At 44.8% G+C, this 26090-nt stretch overlaps 1 protein-coding gene across 1 annotated transcript in view; it reads left to right on the top strand.

Moving 5' to 3' along the window:
• The window catches only part of ABCA13 (ATP binding cassette subfamily A member 13), a 2590787-nt gene that overhangs the window by 682952 nt on the left and 1881745 nt on the right, over positions 1-26090 (top strand). The window contains exon 18 of the mRNA XM_086964984.1: positions 4162-4252. Within this exon, the coding sequence (XP_086821110.1) occupies positions 4162-4252 (91 nt within the window). The remainder of the gene's footprint in view (positions 1-4161; positions 4253-26090) is intronic.

The raw sequence follows: 26090 nt of genomic DNA, 5'->3' as shown, positions 1-26090 counted from the left end.
GGACCATAATGGCACCATAGTTCCCATGAATTACAGTCTCTCTAACCCTATGTATCCAAATACCTAAATATTTGAGCTCTTCAGTGCACCTTCACAGTTGAAGGTTTGGAGTAATCTGCTGGGTATTGTCAGTTAACGGAAAAATTAGAGACCTAGTTAATCCACATACTGGAGTATGTGATGAATCACATGATTTTTTGCAGTGTGACACAAAGTCTGTCGTCGGGTTGCCATAAGTACAGAATGTATAGCTGTGGGGCCATAGTCACCATAAGCTCTAGTGCTAGCGCAAACAAAAATGGTGAAAGGGGATACCCCTGCCAGGTGCGCCGCCCCGATGTGAAGGTTTCCAATGACACCCTATTTATGCGGACCCTTGCCATAGTTTTATCATACAGTAACTGTATCAATCAATTGGGAAGTGGATGTGGCCTAACGGCTAGGGCGGGCGATCTCAAATATGGGTAATCAAGTTTCGGCTATGACACTCAACATCCTGTGATTCTGGGCAAAACACTCAATCTCCCAGTGCCTAACAAAAATTAATGTGTCCCTGTGTAATGCAACGTGCTCATGTAAGGCATTCTGATACCTGATACCTTTGGGTCAAGTTTGCGCTACATAAAACTCTGAAAAAAAAACTAAAAGGAGCTGGGCCATACTCATCCTCTCATAGATAGCAAATAAAAAGGCCCACTCCATGGAGTCATATTCCTTTGTGGCATCAAGAAATATCATAGCCATGTACAGCTCTGGGTCGAGCGACTGAATTATGGCAAAAAGGGTGAGAAAATGATGTGTTGTTGAGCACCCCGGAACAAACCCTGACTGATCTGGGTCAACCAACTGAGGCATACTTGGTGCAAGTCTTTTAGCCATAAATTTTGCTAATATTTTCAAATCATAGTTAAGTAGCGACAGCAGGTGGTAAGAGTTGCATGCAGAGGGGGGCTTACCCAGCTTCAAGAGGGTAATGATCACAACTCCTGCATGATCTGTAGTAATGTACCTATCTGATGAACCTCTTCAAAGAGCTCCAGCAATTTAGGGCCTAGTTACTGGGCATATCTTTTATAAAATTCAGGTGGAATTACATACAGCCCTGGTGCTTTATAAATGGGTAGACAGTCAATCACCAAAGAGAGATCATCTGGTGTAGAGTGCTGCTCTAGGAACAGCCTATGCCTATCTCAGAGCAAGTCCAAAAGCACTGACCCTAAATATTGTGAGAGAGGCTCTTCTGCCCCTCTACATGCATTCTTGCTCCGCCACCTCTTGGAATGCAGTAACCCTGGCTTTAATTCACTCTAAGGTGTCCCCGCACTGCCTAATCCACCAACTCCATTTCCAAAGTCCTTGGTTCACTCTCCAGTTGCTTTAAGCCTCTACGTAGACAGTGCAGGATTCCACCATGCTTGGCTATACATTTGCCCTAGATGGCTACTTTAAAGGCTTCCCATGTTGTGTCAAATGAGTCCACAGTATCTTTATTTTGTTGAAGAATTTCCCTCTTCATTTCTGCAAATAGAGGTCCTAATACAGTCTCAAGGGCAAGCCACCTATAATGTGGCTTGGAGAGGGGCACTTGGCAGCCTGAGTCAAAATAATACAGGAGAGTGATCTGACAAGGTGTGTGCAATATGCTCAACCCCAGACAGTAATCAAGTTGTGACCATCTCCCCGTGTACTCCATAGTAGCAGGTACACTGCCTGACCTCGGGATGCCTCGTTCTCCAGATATTGACTAGATGGTGTGCCCTTACTATGACATTCAAATGTGCAGACACTAGACTGCTGAAGCGGGGGGGGGGGGGTGCAATCTACCTGTTCTTTTTTGCAACACACAATTTAAGTCAGTACCCTAGACAAATGCATGCAAGGTTCGTCCCCCACAGTGTTTCAAATAATTCCAGCTTGTCTGCAATTAGCCCATAACAATTCACAAATGTTAAATTTGAGTTGCCCAGTTTGCCCCATGTTATCGTGTAATACCATTGATCATCTGTGCAAGAGCCCACCACGAACTGCAAAATTCCATGCTTTATTAATATGCCCACCCCCACTAGCATATGAAGAATATGAGGAGAAAAGCCTGCAAGAGGTCCATCTTGTTCCAAATCCACTCGTTGTCCCAGGTGCCATGTGCTTTTTGTGCAGAAACTCTATCTGTACCTGAGGTTGTTCTAAGTTTGATAATACCTAGTCAGCCACTCTCACCAAACGCAGGGTTCGTGAATACTTTTGGTGGCCTCAAATGGATAGAGACATTGATGCCCTAGTGCTGGAATGTACGACCAATCCTCCTCTCACTCCCATATCCCTTCCTGAATCTCCTTGGGAAAAACTGGGCATTGATGTTTTAGGACCATTCCACACCTTGCCACATCAGAGCAAATTTGCCATTGTCATGATGGATTACTACACAAAGTTGCCGGAAGTCAGATTTGTACCCAGAGCTGACTCTAAGGAGATCCTTGACTTTGTGAAAGAGATTTTCATGAAGGTAGGGACACACTTAAACATCTACCTGAAGCTGAAACTGTTGAAGGGGAGGAACCAGGTGAATATCAAAGCACTGTAAGAAAATTAGCAAAGAGATACGATAAACAACCTAGTATAGTAGTGTTGAGATACAAATTTTTCAAAAGAGCACTAACACCTGTACCTGGCCGGTAATCTGACCACTCTGGAACTCCTCCTTTGGAAAGTACGAGGATTACTTGAATCATGAACCTTATTATTTTCTGAAACAGAGTTACGTGACAAATCAACATCTATCTTGTCATGGTAATTTAGTCCATGCACATTCCAAGTCAAGCTTATCGATGAGTTAGTTAGTCCCATATCTCTTCTGTCCGGTAGCTGAGTAATTGTGACTGGCATGTGTATCTGTGCACCCCCATGGGTCAGAGACCTACCAATTCTCACGCTCCACTCCCATATCCCTACTGTATATATTTCCTCTCTCAAAGCAACCCAGACCCATACATTCTTACATCCCCTGTCACTCGGTTAGTCCAATCCCACCAGGTCATCACTCGCACCCTGCGTAAACCACAAATGAAAAACAGATTAGAAACAAACTTACAATATGCTCCCAATAACGTGCAACATGTATAGAGATTGGTAAGCACCAGGAACTGAGAATTAATGTTGAGGGCGGAGGGGGAGTCAGTGCATCCCCGTCAGTCACATGCATGTCACAGTGCAATAAGTTGGGGGGAGACAGCCAGATACCCCAAAGCACATAAACCGTCCCAGCCACTGCCACCACTTCAGCCAGTCCTCCACCACCTCAATATGCATTTTCATAAATGATAAGCCAGCAGGCCTCTCTCCCTTAGTCTTTGACACTGGGGAACTCTGCACATCAAGTGCCTGCTGCGCAGGCCCCCTCCAAAGCCAGCTCAATGACACAATTCTTGGCTCTGTAAGAATCTGCCAGCCAGCCTGTCGACTTGTGCCCCATAAATAAAATTGGGGCCTAACTGCTCAGGGTCGTCCCCACCACACCTGTGATGTTGGCTAAAGAACGATGATGGATTCACCCAGATCCTTGACTGGGGGGGGTGTCTGGAAAGTTTCAACGTTCTGTCCATCATCTCCTTGTGTTTGCTTTGTTCACCCTATGTTGGCAGGGTATGCCCAGACGTGGGTCTCTTGCTCACTTTGCCAATGGATTCAAGCTAGCCTGGCTGATGAGGGGTGTACCACTGAAACCGGTCCCAGGATACTTGTTTCCAGTCCAGGGAAGACCTGGCTTGGCAGTTCGGACTGGACTGTTCCCATGAGGCATTGGGTAAAAACTGATTTGCATATGGCTGGGTCTGAACTGGGGTGGCAGAGTGAGCTACAGAACGATGATGGATTGTGACAGGGGGAGAGGGTCTGAAAAGTGTCAGAGCGCCGTCCACCATCTCCTTGTGTTTGCCTAGTATACAATGACCTCTGTAAATAGCATTATAGATCAAACATTTCAAATAAATTTGATAGAATATTTTATTTATTTTAGGAAAACAATATAAAGTATAAACAAAGGATTTTTTTGATAATTCGATCTCATATAGTTTCTACAAACATACTCAGTGCTGCAGTTTACTTGTAGTACATGCACAATTTATTCCATATTTTAAAACTGTTCCTGTCTTTCTCTTGTTTCAGACGGCCCTTCAAAACAACTTCATTAGAAACTTTGTGGAAAGTCAATTAAACATAGATCTGAAAAAACTGATCGAGAACCTTCAAGAGTATGGTAAATAAGTCCTTGCTTTGCTGTATGTTTAACTAATCTCTGTTAATAGTCACACCGATGGCAGTTTTCAAAAAAGAAAATATGTCTCTGTTGAATGAGCCATTTCATACATTGTTTTTTCCGTGTGCTTTTTTCCTGTGTTTAAATGAACCCGTGTGTATGCTAATGGAGGGAGTCAGAACCTTAGCACTATGGTCTTTCCAACAACATGATTAGTAGAGGTTTGAAATATGGTTGGTGCAAAAGGCCAGAGATTTGCTAATTACTCCTAGAATGCCTTCAGGTACATTGTGGCTGTGAAGAATGATGCAGCTAGGTGCAAACCGACTGGCTTTTTCAGCGATTAATGATGCCTTTCTGTAGTTAAAGTGCTGCAGACAATGAGCAGCCAGTGACCACTCAAGAGAAAATCAAATGACTGCTACGAAGCGTTTTTCTAAACCTGTTTCATTTTCCAACAGATGTAACCTTGAAACGAGAAACTCCTTGACTTTACCTTGTTCCCTTGGCCCCGCCGTTCAGATTAGCTAACAAGCTGAAAATGCGTGCCAAATGTCAGACCCATCTGTTCTTCCAATTTTGTTCAATGGTGCCCAGGTTCAGAAAAAATAGCAGAGTTGTTTTGCTTTGTTGCTGCAGAGTGGTGGTTTACAGAAACGCCAATGTGACTAGAGTACATTAATTAAATAAAGATTCATATATAAGGTCCGTTCTTGTAAACGATTTCACACAATTACACTGTTGTTATTGTTATTTTTGATTTGTAACGCGCCCAATCACCTGCAGGTCTCTAAGCGCTCGGGAATCGATGGTGCAACAACAACTTTAGCAAGACAGAGAAGGCATCCACCAGCCTAGTTGGCACTCAAGGACCTCCTAAACAGCAGCGTTTTTAACCCCTTTCTAAAGCGTAGGAGGTTCTCTTCCCTGCGCAGCGACTCAGGTAGTGTGTTCCATAGCTGAGGAACTAACACAGAGAAGGCTCTTCCTCCCTTGGTAACAAGTTTGTACCGAGGGCAGACCAATAATTGAGAGTCTGAGGATCTAAGAGTTCTCATTGGACTGTACACCGCCACACGGTCTTTGATGTATGCGGGCGCCATGCCATAGATGGCTTTGTGGGCTATACACAAATTTTTAAATTCCCCTCGCTCCTTAATGGGGAGCCAATGAAGGCTCTGTAACAGGGGAGATGCTTTGGATCGTCTTGGCAGTCTAAAAATGAGACGAGCAGCATCGTTCATCACAACCTGTAGCCTATTTGTCAAGATTTTTGGCAGGCCAAGATAGAGGGCACTTCCGTAGTCTATCCTCGAGATCACTGTGGCTGCGACAATAGAGCGTAACATGGATTGGGAGATGATGGGTACTAGCTTCCGTAGCTGTCGGATAATGTTGGTGCAGCTACCCACCACTGAAGAGATCTGGTTGACCATTGATAGGTCACAATCTAATTTAATCCCCAGGCTCTTCACATTCAGGCTGGGTTTTGGAGCCGGGCCTAACTCTGCGGGCCAATAGAGGTCACACCATGGTGAGGTGGCGGATGGAATCACCAGTACCTCGGTCTTGTCTGGGTTGATTTTTAGAAGATTTTCTGTCATCCATTGGACCGTGTACCTCAAGATGTTCTGAGTTTGGAGTTGTGCAGCACTTGTGTTATCGACACTCAGCAACAGCTGCGTGTCGTCCGCGTAGTTAAATACTGTGCAGCCCATGCGCGCCAGAGAAGCAATCAGAGGTTGCAGGTATAGGTTAAATAGAAGTGGGGACAGGGCCGAGCCATGGGGCACCCCACATTCTAACGTCCCCACTGCGGAAGTTTCTTCCCCAAGTTGTATTCTTTGGGTCCTTCCTAACAGAAAGGATTGCAACCATCTGAAGGCCAGGCCTTTGATGCCAAAGTCACTCATTCTTTCCAGAAGCAGAGCATGGCTGACGGTATCGAACGCCGCTGAAAGGTCTAACAAGATCAGGGCGCTCGGTTTTTTACCGTCAGCCAGGCCTCTCAATTCATCCAGCACCGAGAGCATCACCAACTCGGTGCTGTGATGCGCTCGGAACCCTGCCTGTCGTTCATGAAGTAGATGATTAGACTCCAGATACATGGACAGGGATTTTAGTACATGTTGTTCCAGTACTTTAGAGAGGAATGGTAACTGAGAGATCGGCCTGTAGTTTTTTAGTACTGCGGGGTCTGCACCTGGCTTCTTCAGCAAAGGTCTTACACGCGCTTCTTTAAGTTCTACTGGTAATTGCCCTGTCTCCAAGGACCTATTTAGGAGGGAGATGACACGCTCCTCTAATAAGGGACGGGCTGCCTGGAAGACTTTAGGTGGACACGGGTCAGCAGGAGATCCAGATTTGATTCTATCCACCAGCTGTTGCAGACTCAGAGTGTCAATCTCTGGAAACAGTGTGATGGAGCAGTCAACTGATATATGAGGGGCTGTAGGTGTAACCATCCCATTTGACATACCACTTTTTATCTCCTGGATAATGGTTCTTACTTTCTCCAGAAAATATCCCTGAAAGGAATTACAGTTTATGGGGGACTGGAAGCTGTCTGGTTTTTTAGTCAACTCCGACAGGATCTTGAAGGTCTCTTTCTGCACGTTGGCTGCCTTACTTAGGCGGGATTCATAATATTCGGCTTTGGCAAGAGTGATATGTTTTTTATATGCATTAAGGGAGGTTCGGTAGAGGTTCCTGGCTGAGTCCTGTTTAGTTTTCCTCCAACCTCTTTCCAGGGCTCTGAGTTTCCTTTTGTGGTCCCTCAGTGATGGCGTAAACCATGGGGCCTCCTTACCAGGTCCTTTTATCAGCTTCGTTCTTTTAGGTGCTATCTGATCAATAGCTAGAGTCAAGCTCCGTGTTAAATCCGCGTATTGCTGGTCCAGACTGTGGTCTGAGCTCGGAGGACAATCCCTTAGCGGGAGCGCCTTGGTCAGGGTTCTCAAATCAACCTCTGCCCATTTACGGATTATCCTAACTTCCGGTGGTGGATTAATTATTTGGCCATTAATACGTATCTCACAGAATACTAGATGATGGTCAGACCATATACATGGGGCTACCTCTTTAAGTGTCACATTTGGGTCTGTAGTCCACACCAGGTCGAGAGTATGACCTTTGATGTGTGTGGGAACCTTCACAAGTTGTTTAAAGCTTAGCGCTGACATCAGGGTGTCCAAGTGGCGCATAGGTAGATCCCAATGGGGTTTGTCCCAATGTAAATTAAAGTCTCCTGTGACTAGGATTTTCGTATAACGGGTGCACAGGTCTGACATAATGGGGCCAAATAGGTCCTGGAACGTTGGGGTTGCATTGGGTGGGCGATAAACCGCTAGCACCACCCAACATGAGTTATTAACTGTGACTTTCACCCCGAGTAGATCAGCCAGGTCGACTGTCTCTGATAGCAGTATTTCCACTGACAGAGCCTTTTTAAATAGCACAGCTACCCCTCCCCCCGTGCATTTCCTGGGCGGTTGTGCCATAAGGCGTCATAGCCGCTGGGGAGAGCGGCAATGATGTCTGGCATCGAGCTCTCGCCCAGCCAGGTCTCTGTTAAGGTCAGTATATCTATCTCGTTGTCTTGCAGCAGATTATAGACTTCAGTGTGGTGACAGTGGAGTGAGCGGGTATTTAGGCTCGCTATTTCCAGTGAGGAGTACACCTCTGAAGGGGTTGCATTATGTGAGCTACATATTGCGTATTTTTGGAGTTTCAGCAGGGTATCACAATCCAGGCGTGCCTCACCTTTGTCCAGGCAGCGCAATTCCTCCGAGGAGTAGGTGCGCAGTTGGCCAGAGGTCCATGCCCCCCGCCCGTCCGTGCGCGGACGGGCGCAGACGGGCTGGACTCTGGCGTGACTCCGGCGATGCGTCGGTGAGCCCGCCGTGCGTGCCCGCTGCGCGTTAGCATGGCTGCCTTAAGTACTGGTCTAGCGTCCTTCAGACGACTAGACCGCCCCAATCCTAGCCCTCACCTAAGATGTCCGCCGTTCTGGCGGTGTGGTGCGCTTTTCAATGGGCAGGGATCCGCTCTAAACGCGGTGATGTACCAATTTAAGGTGCAGGTATGCGGCAGTGGGTATTTCAATTTTAAAAACAAGGTCACAGTGTCGAAATTAATTTAAACAAAACAGACAAAAACGGGGGTTTTTAAAAAGTGCTATAATGCTCCTGGTGAGCGCGCTGTATCATACAACTGGTAGAGCTCCTCTGTGTTGTCCAAGAGGCAATTTCCCAAGTGTTTGGCTGCCTAATTTGTCAGCCTTAAGTACTGGTCTAGCGTCCTTCTGACGACTAGACCGCCCCAATCCTAGCCCTCACCTAAGATGTCCGCCGTTCTGGCGGTGTGGTGCGCTTTTCAATGGGCAGGGATCCGCTCTAAACGCGGTGATGTACCAATTTAAGGTGCAGGTATGCGGCAGTGGGTATTTCAATTTTAAAAACAAGGTCACAGTGTCAAAATCAATTTAAACAAAACGGACAAAAACGGGGGTTTTTAAAAAGTGCTATAATGCTCCTGGTGAGCCCGCTGTATCATACAACTGGTAGAGCTCCTCTGTGTTGTCCAAGAGGCAATTTCCCAAGTGTTTGGCTGCCTAATTTGTCAGCCTTAAGTACTGGTCTAGCGTCCTTCTGACGACTAGACCGCCCCAATCCTAGCCCTCACCTAAGATGTCCGCCGTTCTGGCGGTGTGGTGCGCTTTTCAATGGGCAGGGATCCGCTCTAAACGCGGTGATGTACCAATTTAAGGTGCAGGTATACGGCAGTGGGTATTTCAATTTTAAAAACAAGGTCACAGTGTCGAAATCAATTTAAACAAAACGGACAAAAACGGGGTTTTTTAAAAAGTGCTATAATGCTCCTGGTGAGCGCGCTGTATCATACAACTGGTAGAGCTCCTCTGTGTTGTCCAAGAGGCAATTTCCCAAGTGTTTGGCCGCCTAATTTGTCAGCCTTAAGTACTGGTCTAGCGTCCTTCTGACGACTAGACCGCCCCGATCCTAGCCCTCACCTAAGATGTCCGCCGTTCTGGCGGTGTGGTGCGCTTTTCAATGGGCAGGGATCCGCTCTAAATGCGGTTATGTACCAACTTAAGGTGCAGGTATGCGGCAGTGGGTATTTCAATTTTAAAAACAAGGTCACAGTGTCGAAATCAATTTAAACAAAACGGACAAAAACGGGGGTTTTTAAAAAGTGCTATAATGCTCCTGGTGAGCGTGCTGTATCATACAACTGGTAGAGCTCCTCTGTGTTGTCCAAGAGGCAATTTCCCTGATACTGGATGAACGCGTGGCTACTTCTGCTACTGTCATGTGATTTAAAGTGCTCAGTGCATCAACATAAACAAGATGTGTGTGGGACAGCGGATCATGAAACTAGTCCACTAACTTTATTCCACTCCCCAGAATGTAATTGTAAAACTAAGGATAAGATTTTAATGAGGAATGCGCTTCCCTCTGAAATACCACTGAATGATCAATTGTCTCAGTCTGTAAATATATCATTTGTAAAAGATAAATAGACTCCTTAAATCTCCTAGGTGGAGAAATTGAGAATGCTCTCTCATTAACATCTCTAACAACTAATGCTGTTACATTTTTGCAATTATTTTCTGTGCTTAATTTGTGCCAGTGTTTTCCTTTGGGCGGCACTTTTTATCTGCGCCAGAACTCTTCGTTCCCTCTTGTAGGCTACAATCCCATTTATAAACTCCACATGTCCTATCCCTTCCACCTTGGCCAGGCCCAGCCGCCCAGGGATGGATTTCTTACCACTGTGACAAACACTGGTTTCAAAAGTCGACGTGCTCCGCGCAGCGTGTTACAGAGGCCAGCATTGCGGACTCATTGATTAAAGGTAGGGCGGGGCATGCTGCTAGAATTCGTACACAGCATGCACTGTTTTTGCCAATGTGGAAGAACGAGCATGCCATGCATGCACACACCTTGGCAGCCTGACTTGCAGCATCCCCTTCAATCTGCTGTGGTTATATTGGGAATTATAGGGAGGATGACAGGACTGTAGTGTCGATAGGAAAGCCTTCCCTGTTCACTTCAGATTCCTGAAGCCACAGTAAGATGGGTGAGCACCACAGTCGCCTCCCAGACTGCTGCTCAGGTCCAACTGAGTGCAAAGAGGTTACTGAGGTCACCTTATCTGCTGCTGCTCCTCTCACCAGCTGCTTCCTCCGGACCTGTATTCTAAGTCTTTCCACTCCAAATCAGTTGCGATGGAGGTGGGTGTGTGGTTGTGTCAGCATGCAGCACATCATCTGGAGAGTGAAAACCAACAGTTACAACCGCTAGAATGCCAGCCCTCTTCACCAGCCTGCAATGTGCCCTCGAAAGCTCACCTGCAGTTTACCCTCAAGACCTGTGAAGGTGCCGGTGTGTAGTATGCTGCTGCTGAGCCAAGAATGACTGGTTGATGGAATGTTAGTGTTTGGAATGTGTGCGTGCATGAATCAGTTGGATGAAGGGCTGAGCAGCAGTGAAGCTGCTCCTGGTGGGGCTCCTACTAAGACTCTGACTTTACCTGGCCATCTATCTAATTTACCACTTAAATAAATCTACGTGGTAAACTACCTGACTTGGAGTGTCCTCTCTTCAATACTACATTTTGGCACCAGGCGTGTTGGATACAATGATGTCCCACTGCCTCTGTGGCTAGGTTTGTGCTGTCCCCATGTGCGTGCTGTCTCAGTGTGCTGTGAATCCAGTTTTAGAACTCCGGTAGTACACTACGTGCTCATGTGCGCTTTCCTTGGGGTCATCCTTAAAATCAGGGAAAACAGAAACTTAAAAAAAGACAGTAGAACGTGGGGTACTACCTTTAACCCTTTCGATGCTGATGACGAGCTCAGCTCGTCATCACCCACGGGTGTCGTGTGCTGATGACGAGCTGAGCTCGTCATGGTGCCACTAAAATGGCATTTTCCAGCACAGGGGGGGGAAAACGCCCAGCAGCCATGTGGTTAACATGCAACAGCCATCATGGAGGACTTGCCGCCTGGGCACCATAAAGTAGATCTTTTTCATGTGCTACATTCTAAGGCCCAGGCACTCTCACTCTGATTGTGGATGACATCTTTACTCGCTCCCTGCTATTTATCAGTCATTCAGTGACTAGCTGGTTGACTGGCCCTATCTGTCTGCTTCTGTCAGTCTATTTGTATCTGTGTCTGTTGGTGATAGAGCGGGAAAATCTAGCTTAAAATAAGTGCTGTATTTTACACTAGACATTAATTCGAAAATGCTTAAAAGAATTAAAAGTTGGAAAATATGGCCTTTTTTAAATGTGCAAAATTAATCTGTAACGTAATTTTTTGTAGTAAGCACTCATTTTTCTGGTAATTACACAACTAGGTCAGACTACGCCTCATTCATCTTGTTATGTTTCAGTTCATTTTCCTCTTTAATAAACAAATGCTTTTTGGAAATGCTGAACTATGTAATATTATTTGATACATATTTCACACTTGACTTGTTTAAACATGTCATCTCTTTTAGAAAATACTGTCTTTAAAATGTATTTATTATTTTCCTAATTTACATGTTCTCATCATATTTAGTTAGTTTCTGGCTGGCACATATTTACAATGCTGAATACTGAAAAGTGTATTACAACAATAATGCTAACATGAAGACATGAATCTCATGACCTAAACTCTTAGGTTACTTCTAGAATGTTTCTTCCCTTAGAATAGTTCATTATTACACAGTGGAATACTGTATAGATCATAGTTTAGACTGTAGGGTTCTCATGGAAACTCAGAGTGAAGCTAACGCATTATGAGTTTTTAGCAACTAATTTGACACTTATAGATAGCACCTTGCCGACTTCATACGTTTACAGTGGGAATGAAGGAAGAAACAGCAGACCATCGGACTAACCTTCCTCATTAGCTTAAGATGACCTAACACCTGCACGGACTGTTACATACATTTATAATATACCTGTTCCTAGTTAGAATGAGTGTTCTGCCCAGACTGGCCCAGACTATTTTCTGCGACCATCTCTATTTCCCTGAGCACTTTTTACTCTATGCTCTGTGAGCTACTGCTGATGGTGATCTCTGTCGCATACTACTTTGAGGGTGTCCATTTTCTTTAATAGTTATGGCTACTGCTGTGACTATTTTCATGGCTTAATTTTGAACAGTTGTTACTGCGACTGTCTGCTGACACTAATTTGAGAGAAAAGACTCTGGTGCAGTTCTGGAACTACTCTTCATGAGGATTTTGCCTTCAATCTGATTCTATTTCAATGCTCCTTTAAATCTTGCTCTTTTATGGGTCCTGGTCGGTTAGAATTTGCTTAGAGTAAAGTAGGGATTAATTTCCTTTATGTAGCATGCTGTAATTTACTTTATTGATTCTTACTATGACCTTTCTTGCTATATCTGTACATACAGGTCTCTGATTTACTAATTTAAATAATAAGACAAAAGAAGCACTGAACTCTTATTGATCAATAAAGGTTTTTGAGCTGATCCAAAACTCTCATAATTGACTGAACTAAACAACTAAATTGATGATGTTTAAAGAGATTTTCCAAGTGACACGTCATTCTAAAATGGTTGCAAAGATCCATTGCTGAGAGGAAGTTTTCGGTACGGAGCTGGAGACCCCGATTGTTAATTCCGGGTTAAATTGATTACATTTAAAAAAGCAAATATAAGGAGACGATGGACAGAGCCTTGAAACTTTTCAGACACTCACCGCCAGTCACAGATCTGGGTTGAATCCATCATCGCTTTTTATCTCACTTCTCCACCCCAGTTCAGACCCAGCTGTATGCAAATCAGTCTTGACACTGTACCTCAAGGAAACAGTCCAGCCTTAACTGCCAAGCCAGGTCTTCCTTTGACCGGAATAAAGCATCCTGGGACCGGTTTCGGGGTAACACTCCTCATCAGCCAGGCTAACTTGAATCCAGTGGCAAAGTGGGCAAGGGAACCATGTCTGGGCATACCCTGCTAACTTCTGGCAAACAAAGCAAACAAAAGGAGATGATGGACAGAGCTCTAAAACTTTTCAGACACTCATCCCTAGTCACAGATCTGGGTTGAATCCATCATCGATCTTTAGCTCAATTTGCCAGCACAGTTCAGACCCAGCTGTCTGCAAATCAGTCTTGATCCTGTGCCTCATGGGAACAGTCCAACCTGAACTGTCAAGCCTTGGACTGGAAACAAGCATCCTGGGACCAGTTGTGGGGTAACATCCCTCATCAACCAGGTTAGCTTGAATCCAGTGGCCAAGTGAGAAAGGGACCCACGTATGGGCATACCCTGACAACTTAGGGCAAACAAAGCAAGCCCAAGGAGATGATTGACAGAGTGCTGAAATGTTTCAGACACGCACCACCAGTCACAGATCTGGTTTGAATCCATCATCACTCTTTAGTTCACTTCGCCACCCCAGTTCAGAGCAAGCTATATGCAAATCAGTCTTACACCTATACCTCATGGGAACAGTGAAGCCTGAACTGACAAGTCAGGTCTTCCTTGGACTGGAAACAAGCATGTAATGATGTATAAATATGAGGCAGTGATTACTTTCCTGAAAGGCAGAGTGCCACTGAGCGATTTGGATTGGCTTAATATTAAATGAACTCCCGAAGATACGAAAGAAACAGTGCATAGGTACTAGGAGCAATTGATACAGGTGTTTCAGCAGCACAGTGGACAAGAGTATCCTGAGGAAAAGTATATGGGGATTTTTTTGTGTCATAGTTTGTTTTAGGACTAAAGTCAGAGTATTCGCACATAACTCAAACTGGGATCTGTTGAAGTTAAATTTACTATATGAAATCTTCAGATATGCTAAGTATTGTAGGGACAAGTAAGACATGAAGCAGAAGAAAATTAAGGAGAGGTTTATGTTGGCACAAACTGAGGTTTTCAGATTTCTTCTTTTGCAGGACACAATGGAATATGCCAGGAGATGCAATTCCACAGGTTAGTTTTCAGGGAAATCAAGGAGGACTTATCATGTCTCAAGGTAGAGGTCTTTATGTGGATACAGGTTCTGGAGCAGATGTTACTGTTATGAAAAAGATTACTCCTTTTCATATCTGTCATACAATTGGACATTGGGAAAGAGACTGTAGATATACTCCTAATACTGTTGGTGGAAATGTTGAGATGCCGAAATAAATGCAAATGCAAAATGTCCCTACACAACAGGTGCAGGCGCCCATGCAAGGTCAGGTCTCAATGATGCCCAACTCACCGGTCCAAATGAACTCCAAAAATATGGGAACTCCTTGGTTAGATTTAAATCAAATTTAAAAAATGAATACAAAATGTTTTCAAAATTCCATGCCACAATTCCAAAATCCGAACTCAAATGTTTTACAGCAATATACCTTTTTCAAAATTGATGGTTCAGGTTCTGATAATTGCCAATGAAGGTCCCTGAGAGAGGAGGAAGTTTTGTGCTTGGCGCAGTCTTATAGGTAGACCAGAGTGGTCCATATGTGGAAGCTGAAGTATTTGGCCAACCTGTATCATTTTTGATTAATACAGGAGTTATCAGATCCACAGTTAGAACAGTGGAAGTTCCAGATCTACCTCTCTCAGGGAAAACTATCCAAGTTGTATGAGTTACAAATAAACAGTTCAGGACTCCCGTTTCAGAAAAGGTGCCAGTAAAAACATCAGTTTGTTGTTTGTGACTCAAGCCCTGTAAATTTTCAAGGGAAAGATTTGATGTGCAAGTTAAATTGTACTATTTACTGCACACTGGCTAATGTGTTGCTTTTCATACCCATGATGAGGATTACGATTTTAAAATGATTAGACAGCAATACAAGACAGGAGTGTTGCCTTTGTTTACAACTGAAGAATTAACTGTTGATTTGAAAGAAACAGTGAATGGCTAAGTTTTGGATTTCATGGAGAAGGATATCGGACTTATAAAAGATTTAGACCCATTCGAATTACTGTTTCCCAGAACACCCCCATACCATTTGACACCAGATGCTATTGCAGGAAAAAACAGTCATAGAAGACATGCTACAGAAAGGAATTTTGAGGGAATTGATTGGAAGTCCATGTAATTCTCTAATTATGGTTTGTCCCAAAGGAAAGTACAGAATAGTACAGGACCTGAGGAAAATTAATGGGATTGTTCTTCCCTGTTGTCCCACAGTACTGAATTTAGCCACAATATTGTTTCATATCCCGTCTACTGCAAAGTGGTTTACCGTCATTGATTTATGTCAGGCTTTCTTCCCAGTACCATTGCACAAACAAAGACAATATCTTTTTTCCATCGTGTTCCAACAGAAAGTATTAGCATGGTGTCGTGCCCCATAACGGTACACAGACACCCATCCATTTTCAACCAGATTCTGTAAAGAAATCGGGTGACCTTACATGTGGCAAACAAATTGATCCTAATGCAATATATTGATCACTTGCTTGTGGCATCAGAAACACGAGAAGCTTGTACACAAGACACCATTGTCTGATTGAATCACCTGAGAATGGACAAAAAGTGTCTCCAGGAAAGCTGCTGTACTGTCAGAAAGAAGTTCAATATTTGGGACATACCATTGTGAAAGGATCTAGAAAGGTTTCATCAGAAAGAGTAGAAGCAATCTTAAAGATGAAGCCACCACAAAGTCAAAAGGTAGTTTTTTTTTAACTTTGATTTTCAGATGTTTGCATAATAGAGGAATTGACATTACAGTGATACCTGCAGCATTAGGAATAATAGACATTTTACAAATGGAAGCATGGCAGATAATTGACAAGCACCATACAATAAACGTGGAATGAAAGGATAATGCATTATGACAGTCAGTGAAGGATACATGAATCATGCATGGACAATAACATCCGCCGAGAAAATAATCATTCGTACAGGAGAATCCACTCCAACATAGCAGGCAGCGTGGGTAAACATGGGGCCAACACCCAAGCAGGAGAGCATTCTTAACCAATGCCCGCCGGCGTGATGCCACTAGAAGTAGCCGAGTCCAGTTCAGCTCTCTTTCTGTTCACATATTCCCTATATGGTCCCCAGATGTCTACAGGACGGGAGGCACTGGGCATCAAGGTGGAAAATTCTTCACAATTAACATTGCAGTAAGCTCGGCTGCGGAGCCAGGCCTGCAAAGTAGGGACCTTCTTGCTACCCCAAAATAAAGCAATTTCGCGCTTGGCCAATAGGAGACCCAGAGCTGTCAGTTTCCTGACCTTCAGGGGGAAGTTCGCTGTGTAACCCAACAAAGCTATCTCCAGGGTGGGCAGTAGTTGCATGGACAAAATATCCCCATACATGGTGTGAACTGACAGCCAATACTGGTGTATGCTGGGGCAGGTCCAGGTAAGGTGGGCAAAATCAGCGTTGGGAGATAAACATTTCGGACAACAATGTGGCCTATTGGGGTCAAACCTGTGAGAGCGGGCAGGGGTGTGATATATCCTACGAAGTAATTTAAAATGTAGCAACTTGTGTCTGCTGTTTAGTGAAACCTCTCTGGTAACCCTACAACACCATTCCCATTGATCATCCGTGATGAGTTTACCCAGGTCCTCCTCCCAAGCCACCCTTACCTTAGTGTCAGATACAGGTCTGGACATTCCACATTGCTTGTACAGTTTGGAGACCAGGTCTGCCCCGGTGGTGCTTTGTATCAACATTGTCAACGGGGGAGTGGGTCAGGAGCCGCAGGAAAGGAGGCACCCTACCAGGTCTCTCTCCTTCACCATAGAGCCACGCCGAGCATTTTTTCTAAGAAAGAGTAGTTCGCGATCAGCTGCCTCCCTGACTTCAAGCATCAAGGCCAGACGTTTGGCCTCACCGGGGGCAGAAGCCTCGAGTAGGAACTCCCGATCAATGACAGCAATGCTGTCCTCGATACGACCAAGGTCTGACCCCGGCATGTTTGGCAAAACACACCCCCCTAATATAGGCCTTGTAACCTTCTCAGAGGACCGCCCAAGTATCAACCGTCCCAGTGTTCAATTCAAAATATTCTTCGATCGCTTGACGAATTTCTTCACAGAAGATTGAATCCAGCAATGCAGTACTGGGGAAACGCCATTGTTGTTTGTAGCCACCCGATCTAGGAACTTTCAAATGAAGGATAACAGGGGATTGGTCCGAAAGAGTACGGGGAAGAGTAGTCAGCCCGTACATCCATCCAGCCACCTCAGGAGAGACAAGCCAATAATCTATTCTAGTCCACGTGTTGTGAAACCCTGAATATTGTGTAAAATTTGGGAGAGAAGGGTTAAAGCGTCTCTCAACATCAATTAAGGAGAAATGTGAACATATATCTCTAAGAGCCTGTCGGGCGCGGGGTTTAGTGTCTGAGTATAGGGAAGTACTGTCTCTGGATGGGTACAACAACAAATTGAAATCCCCTCCCTGTATTAATAGCCCGGGATCAAGGGACAAAAGCTGGACTTTAAGGTCATGAAAAAAGGAGGGGGAGTCGATATTAGGGCCATAGATTCCTACAAAGGAGACCTTGTGCCCCAGCAACAAGCCAGTGACAATTAGCGTACGTCCATTCGGATCAACCACTGTTTTGTGCAATGCAAAAGGTACTCACCTGTATATTAATATCGCTACTCCCCGTGCATAGCGACTATAATTGGAGAAATATCTATGAGTGCCCCACCCCGGGCTATAAGAGCGTGATCGGACCCGAACAAATGCGTTTCCTGAAGAAACACTACATCCGCGTGGTGTCTGACAGCATGATTAAGGACTTGTCTACGCTTCCTATTGTCGTTCAGCCCCCTGACATTCCAGGATATCATAGTAAGCCCGGAAGGACCGGACTGCTGTCCCAACCTAACCATAATGCAGGTGGTAGCTTCTCAACACTGCAATGCAATTCCAACAATCATAGCAAGCATATACCACAACCAAAACTCCAACAAAAATCGCAAAATTCAAACAGTCAACCCCCACTCCATCCCCACCCAGCCTCCCAACCCACATAAGAGGCATTCCCCACCCCTGCAAACAAAAAATCTGTGTGATGAGCATAATAAACTAAAGGCAGGAATCAAACAAGCACAGAATAGTGATACCATATCCACTAAGAAATAAGAGGTACACACCATGGGACGTGGCAACGCCACACCGATCGGGCATTAGAAAAAGTATAGTACAAGTGCATGTAGGAAAGCGCAAACCTAGGGAGTGAACAAGCATGAATACTAAACAACAGCGTTGTGCAAATCAATAAATGAGGGGAGTTAGCCATTCCCCGTTTGAGAGAAGAGGTCAACACTGTCCTGCGCGGTACCGGGGGGGGTGGAGAAGATGAAAGAGGCTCGGCTGGCGGCCCAGAGCGATTTTTCTTATAGGATTGGCAAAATTCTTGCGCCTCTGTGTCAAATATGCGAGGCTTGCCATCCACATCAACTCTCAATCTGACAGGATACAACATGCCATACCGAAGACCCAAATTTTTAAGAGTGGCCTTGACTCCATTGTACTTGCGCCTTGCCTCTTGAACCATAACAGTAAAGTCCGGGAAGAAGGCCAGTTTGTTACCCTGCCAGTTGAAGTCGCCTGTGTCGCGGGCCAATTTCAAAGCTGCATCCCTGTCCCTGAAGTTCATAAGCCTGGCAATGATGGGCCGCGGGGGGAGGACCGGTCTAGGACGAGGGCCAAGTGACCTGTGAGCACGTTCAACCACAAATCCCTGTATGAAGGATTCTCTGCCGAACCGATCAATTAGCAGCTGCTCCACAAAGGTATCCATGCGCCCCGTTGATGTTGTCTCTGGCACACCAATAATTTGGACGTTGTTTCGGCGACTACGAGCTTCCAAATCCTCATTCTTGATTGCCACTTCCTTGAGGATTCTTTCCATTCTGTCAAGCCGTTTCAAGGATGTCGACGCTCCGTCCTTGATGTCCGACACCCTCGCTTCCACCACATCAAGTCGGCGGTCGTGCGCCAGGATCTTGGAGCCCATGTCCGCCAGCTTCTTGTCTAGGTTGTCGAAACAGCCATCCAACGCCTTAAAACCCGCTCGCATCTCTGCCAGCATGGCTGTGGCCAGGGAGGAGGCGTCACCGGAGTCATCCTGACCTGCGGCCCCATCAGGAAGGTCCAGGGGAGCCTCCGACCCCGCACCGGGAACTTTATCAAACTGTAACTTGCTCTGCTTAGCATCCTTCCTCACCATCATGGAAGAGGGGGGAGATTGCATGAGCGTGAAACAAGCCGGACCAGTAAAGACCAGGAGATGACAGGCTAATGGGTGGACACACAGACGGCGCTCAGGGGGGGCCACCGAGCCAGGGAGCACCAGCAGTCCCAGTACAATATCTTCAACAGGGGATAAGAAGCGACCAGTCAGGGCCTCCCCGCAGAATGGAGTCGAAGCGTGTAGCCAGAACTATTCAGGTGGAGCCCCTGATGGATCCCAAAACTTCAGACTCTCACCATCTGGTACAGGGGTCCAAAGCACCACATTAGAAAGTCAGCGTGTGGGTGATGAATGAGGAATGAGGAATGAGGAGAAAGGTTCAAAGATTGCCCCACACAAGCCAATGCAGAATACAAGCGCCAATCACAGAGCACAGGGCCGAGCCCAAATCCAGCCACATCCGCCCGCTCACAATGCCAGGGTGCCGGGGGGCAAGTCAGTGCAGAACCACGCTGTAGAATCCACCCCATTCAGGGCCAGCTAGAAGGTGATAGGGTCAGGGGGGAGTCAGCACACACAACAGGGTCCAGCGCCACCACAGCTCCGGTGTATCAGACCGGGGCCCTCCCCACTAGCCTGCCACGCCCCCCACCAAGACCAAAAATCGAGACCCCGGCGCGATCGTGTTCCGAAGGCCTAAGCAGCCCCAAGAGCACCACTCCGGCAAGCGGGACCAGGAAGTATCGGGGCAGGGGGGGCAGGGGGGGGGGGGAGGGTCCACAGTAAGGAGCGATGAGGAAGGAGCACCGGGCAGCGCCAGAGCCCCGCAGGGGCCTCCACTTACCGCGCCTGCCGCAGCTGCGCCATCCGATGGTGAAGGCTGGAAGGCCACACCGGTCCCGGGCAGAAATCCTCCAGGTACCGCTCACAGGGGACCGAGCCGGACCCGCCGGGCGTCGGCATGTGCTCCACGGCCCTCGGGAGTCCTCGGGCAGCGTCTGTGAAACTATCGGTGCCACCTACATGCGTCTGGGAGGAAAAACTGGGCCCGATCGGCGGAGCTTCAAGCAGAAGCGGCCATCGCGGTCGCCTCCGTGGCCACGCCCCAAGTCAAAAGGTAGTTAGGATGTTTTTAGGAATGGTTGGCTACTGTAGACAGTGGATACCAAACTTTTCCTTAATGGCAAACCCTTTACTAAGGTTGACATGCAGAGATGAGTCAGATCAGATTCCATGTGAAAACGACTGTTGAAAAGCATTCCTAGAGTTGAAAGACAAATGGTGTTGTGCTCGGAACTAGGAATACCTGATTGTTCAAAAAAATTCACCCTATTTAGCAGTGAGAGAGATTGGTGTGCTCTCTCATTAATGACACAGATGCACAGAGATGCCCAAAAACCAGAGGAATATTCTCTACTACACTTGCTCCTGTAGCTGCAGGTCATCCGGTTTCCTAAAAGCAGTTGCCACGGTGAATACTGGTCTGGAAAAGAGCAAGAACATAATGTTCAGTTACCCCTAACTTTTATGGTCCCACAATCTGTGAATCTATTGTTGACAAGAACGAAAACACAATAACTAACCCATAATCACTTGAAAAGATGCGAGCAGACCATTCTCTCCTGTGATAATGCCTTTCTCAAAAGGTTTAGTGCGCTTTACGTGTGAAGAAATTGAACATGATAGTTCCCAAATTGATTGCCATCACAAGAGCATCAAGTTTAACTGCAGAAATAAGAGTCACCATTTTTTACAGATGTGTGTTTTTGGTGTTTTCCACGATTTTGAGCAATTGTGGTCACAACAAGGTTTTTTAACTTCTTCAGGTACCCCAACCAGGAATGGAACCCACACCAACAATCTGTAAGAGACTTTGCAATTGCTCAGGAAAATTGCAGTGGTTAAAAGTGCACTTATGAAAGTGGTACCAGTTACGTTTCCATGGGTAACAGATATTTGGATTCAGTGGCACAGTATTGTGCTTTGTTGGCCTTCACACTTAATGGAAAATTCACTTGTGAGTCCAGAGAGGAGAGTTAATTTACAATGTTGATGAAAGTCACTGATACATGGAATTATTTAAAAATAGAGCAGGATAATGTTTCAGTGGCAGAGCAGAAAAGTTGAATAAAAGGAGGTTGTAAGAAAAATGCAAACGACATTTGAATGTCTGATGGTGGGAGATCAGTGTTGCCAAATAGCTTGTTGATTCCAATGACACAGTATTATCATGGATGCACAATTTAGGAAGGGATTCTATGATGATACTCTTTAGGCACAGCGAGTACAATCCCGGATTTTGAATGTTGACTGAAGAAATTTGCTACTGATGTGTCATATGTCAACAAATGAACGCAGGAAAAAGAACACATGTTACACTGACACACATAATCAATCAGTAACCTTATAAAGCGCAAACTACTCACCTGTGAGGGTCTAAAGGCACTGAGGGGGGTGTGGTGGGTCTGGGTTCAGTCGAAGACTCAGGTCTTGAGGTCCTTCCTGAATTGTGGCAATGATGGCGATTGCCAGAGGTGCAGTGGCAGGGAGGTCCAGGTCTTCGCAGCAAGGTTGGAGAAGGATCTTTCCGCAGCCATGGTCTTGTGGATCCGTGGGATGGTGGCCAGGGCCACTTGGGTGGAGAGGCGATGTCTGGTGGGAGTGTGGAAGGAGAGACTGTGCAGATGGACTTTATTGAAATGCTGGTTTACAATGGGCTGAGATACGTCGCAGTCATTGTGTGCTTATTCTCGAGATGGGTGGAAGCCTTCCCAACCCGAAGAAATAATAGGTTTAGTGTAGCAAAACTGTTATTGCATGAATTGATACTAAATTCAGGTTTCTCTTGAGTCAGATAGAGGAACTCATTTTAATAATAAGGTTCTGAAAATGATCTGCACAGCATTGTAAATTGAGCAAAGATCATGCTGCAGTGACAGACCTGAAGCTTCTGTATTATTCGAGCAGGTGAACTGGACTATTAAGTCTTTATTGGCCAAAGTTTGAGCTTCAGCTCCTCTGAAATGACCAGATGCACTACCCCTGGTGTTAAGGAGTATTCAAAGTACTCCGGAAGGGAAGATGGGATTGTAGCCACACAAAATTCTCATGTACAAGGATTGGCTGATGTAGTCCATTCTATTTCTCATCAGGTTTTGGCAACATCACAAGATTTACATGAAAAACAGTGCCATGGCCTCAGTCCTGGAGGTTCACATAAAAAACAGTGCCATGACATCAGTCCTGGAGATTTACTTTTGGAAGACTTGTCTGAAGCCAAGTTTGAAAGACCTCTTCAAGGTCATTTTGACGACAGATACTGCTGCAGGTGTGCTTGAATTCAAAATTGGATTCATGCCTCACACACCAAGGAGATGAGAAACCCAGAGGAAGCAATTGTGGTCTAATATCCTGAAAGAAGAGCATTGATGACTGCACCAACCCCTCAGAGAATATTCAGACCAGCAGTACCATTGCCTGTACAACAACAAGAGAAAGAGAGGGGTGAAGATCAACAAGTTGAACAAGAAATTCAAGTGCCTGAGCAGAGACTAATACTCAGAACAGAAGTGCTACCGAAATTGTGCCCACACAGACAGAAGATCCAGGTGAAGGAACGAGTACTAGATCAAGGAGAGTAAATTAACCAACAGAATGCACAAAGCTATGTACACAGAAACCTGAGAAGAAGCTCATCAGTAGCATGAATACCAGAGACTATACCTGAAGAAACTGAGTCTAGTGATGAAAGTGGTATAGAACCAAATTAACAAACACTGAGAAATCCAAAAGAGTGAGGGTGCCTTGTCGCAGATACTCAGCACCTGAGTGGCCATACTATGTGAACACATAATTGAATGTCACTTAAGAAGACTTGTGCAAAGTGAGCCCTGAACTGCTAGAATCCGCTTGAAACCAATCTGGAAAATTGAGGGGAAAGGATTTGAAAGAAAAAGAAGAAATGCTAAAAAATAATTGGTTAAACAAATTGTGTTGTTAGACCTTTGTTATTCTAGTCTTTTATTTTACAGAAAATCCACTAATGTCGGAGTGAGCATTAGATGAGTCGGCATAACATTGTAGAAGAACTTAATTTGTAACTAAACTTTGAAAAGACTAATATTGTTAAAGTAGCTAAAAGGACAAATGAACTGCTGAGCTCAAGAAACACAGAACTGACTAAAAGAAAAATGTGTTACAATGGAAATAATGGTAAAAATATCATGTGTTCAATTTTCGTAATAACAGTAATACTTATTTCTATAGGATTTTACTTACCACCAGAGACAGGAAACAAAACAAAGTAGTCTACTAAACTACACACATACCTTAGTAATGCAGATCAATTTAAATATTTTTTTGTAAATTATAAGAAGAATGATTTTTCTACTAAAGTGTACTCTAGGGTGGGACAAGAACACACTAATACCATGGATGCAAAAGACTTTTATGTCTGCATACACTTACCAACGTCTGTTTCAGAAGAAGTAACATACTACCACATACCTTTATCCTATGCAGTTTCCTGCAGCATCATACCTTCATTAGTTTATAGTTTAGGACAATTCTAAAATGTCAATTTTAAACTATGATGTAATACTTTCTAGGGTTTGTTTGGTAGAAAGCATGCTTTTACACCCACAATCAAAAGAGATGGATACAGCATGGTATTTTTTCTTTCTACACAGTTCCATAGATAGTGTTCAAACTTACAAGACTAATCTAACATGTTTAATGCAACCAATGGAAATAATATCTATAATGGCTTTAGAGGTAAGGTACAATAACATAACATGAAATAGTGACAGACATGGTGATGTTTTCGATATTGTTTGGAAAAAGGAAGAGAATACATTTAGAAAGAAGTTGATTTACCCTACAGTAAGATTAGAAAGCCAACACAAAAGGAAAGTTTGTGTTTACAGAAGAAGGACACCCAAACGAAACAAACGGACATATAGGAATTAGTATTCGTGAACACACATTTGAACTGACAGGAGGAACTTGGCAAATCTTGCAAGGAGAAGAGAGTGTGATTCCTGGGGTTCAATATATCTGTGGACTAAATGCTTATTTCTTGTTACCAAAAGATACACAGATGATGGACGAAATGCAGAGCAAAACAAACATTCTCCCCCAGTCAATGGATCTGGGGTAAATCCATTGTTCTTTTGCTCACCATGACCCTCCAGTTTAGACCCAGCCATCTGCAAATCAGTCTTGAACCTGTGCCTAATGGGAACAGTCCAGATCGAACTGCCAAGTCAGGTATTCACTGGACCAGAAACAAGCATCCTGGGACTGGTTTCAGAGCATCACCCCTCACCAGCCAGGCTAGCCTAAATCTAGTGGCACAGTGAGTGTGGGATTCATGTCTGGGCATACCCAGCACACTTAGGGCAAGAAAGTAAAAGACACACAGTTGATGGACGGAATGCAGAGCAAGTCAAACATTCTCCCCCAGTCAATAGGTCTGGGTTAAATCCTTCATTCTTTTGCTCACAATGCCACCCCAGTTCAGACCCAGCCATATGCAAATCAATCTTGACCCTGTGCCTCATGGGAACAGTCCAGACATAACTGCCAAGCCAGGTCATCCCTGGACCGGAAACAAGCATCCTGGGACCAGTTTCAGGGCATTTGCATTGGTCAGCCTGAGTGGGATGAGTATGCCTAGACGTGGGACCCATGCTCTCCATGTCACTGGAGTCAAACTATCCTGACTGATGAGGGATGAATGCACAAAACCGGTCCTAGGATGCTTGTTTCCAGTCCAGGGAGGACCTGGCCTCGCAGTTCAGGCTGGACTGTTCCCATTGGGTGCAGGGTGAAAACCGATTTGCGTATGGATGGGTTCAAACTGGAATGGCATGGGGAACAAAGATTTTAAAAATAAAGAGAGAGGGGTCCTTCTTGCCAAAGGGACAGGACACCAACAATATATGCTTTGTCAATAACAAAATCCCTTTGGGTTTATTTTAAGCATCCACATCCACACAACTGTCATACCCACACGGCCTGATCACCAACTAAAATAGAACAAAAAAAGCAATATAAAATGTTTTATTAGCAGAATCCTTGTGAGATTCAAAAGATATACAACAAATTAAAAAACATATGTATCATCAATACATATCAAATATTCATACAAGTTAAAAACTGTTTGTTCAAAGAACCTGGGAGAATATAGCAAGCAATAATGACTTCAGAACCTGATGAATCGAGTAAGCACACCAAGTGTAGAAATAAATGTCTCTGGTTTAACACTTCATAGAAGTCTTTTCTCCTGATAAAACCCGGTATTGCTTGGGTGCCTTCTCAACAAAAAGTGAGGCGTTTCGGTGGTATATTCTGATCCACCACCTTCGTCAGGCTTATCAGTATAGTTTAGTGTCTCCCAACACATTCATCGAGCAAGAAGATAGGACAAAATATTTGAGGGATCTATCTCCTCCTCTGTGGAGTTTTTCTTCTCACATATGTACAAATATACTGAAAAATAGAGGCGTCCATGTCCTCCCTTTATGCAGTATTCGACTGTCAGCTCCACAAGGTTAAACAATATAAGTAGGGGTGCAGATAAACTTTTCTTATTTCCCTCAATTAAAAACCAGTCTGGGAATGACCACTGGAGCAATGGCACCAAATGCGACGAACTCCTCATAGGTATAAATATGTCAATCACTGG

This window comes from Lissotriton vulgaris, chromosome 4_1, assembly GCF_964263255.1.
Source record: "Lissotriton vulgaris chromosome 4_1, aLisVul1.2, whole genome shotgun sequence".
In the NCBI taxonomy this organism is placed as follows: domain Eukaryota; kingdom Metazoa; phylum Chordata; class Amphibia; order Caudata; family Salamandridae; genus Lissotriton; species Lissotriton vulgaris.
This window is presented reverse-complemented; position numbering and strand designations above follow the sequence as displayed.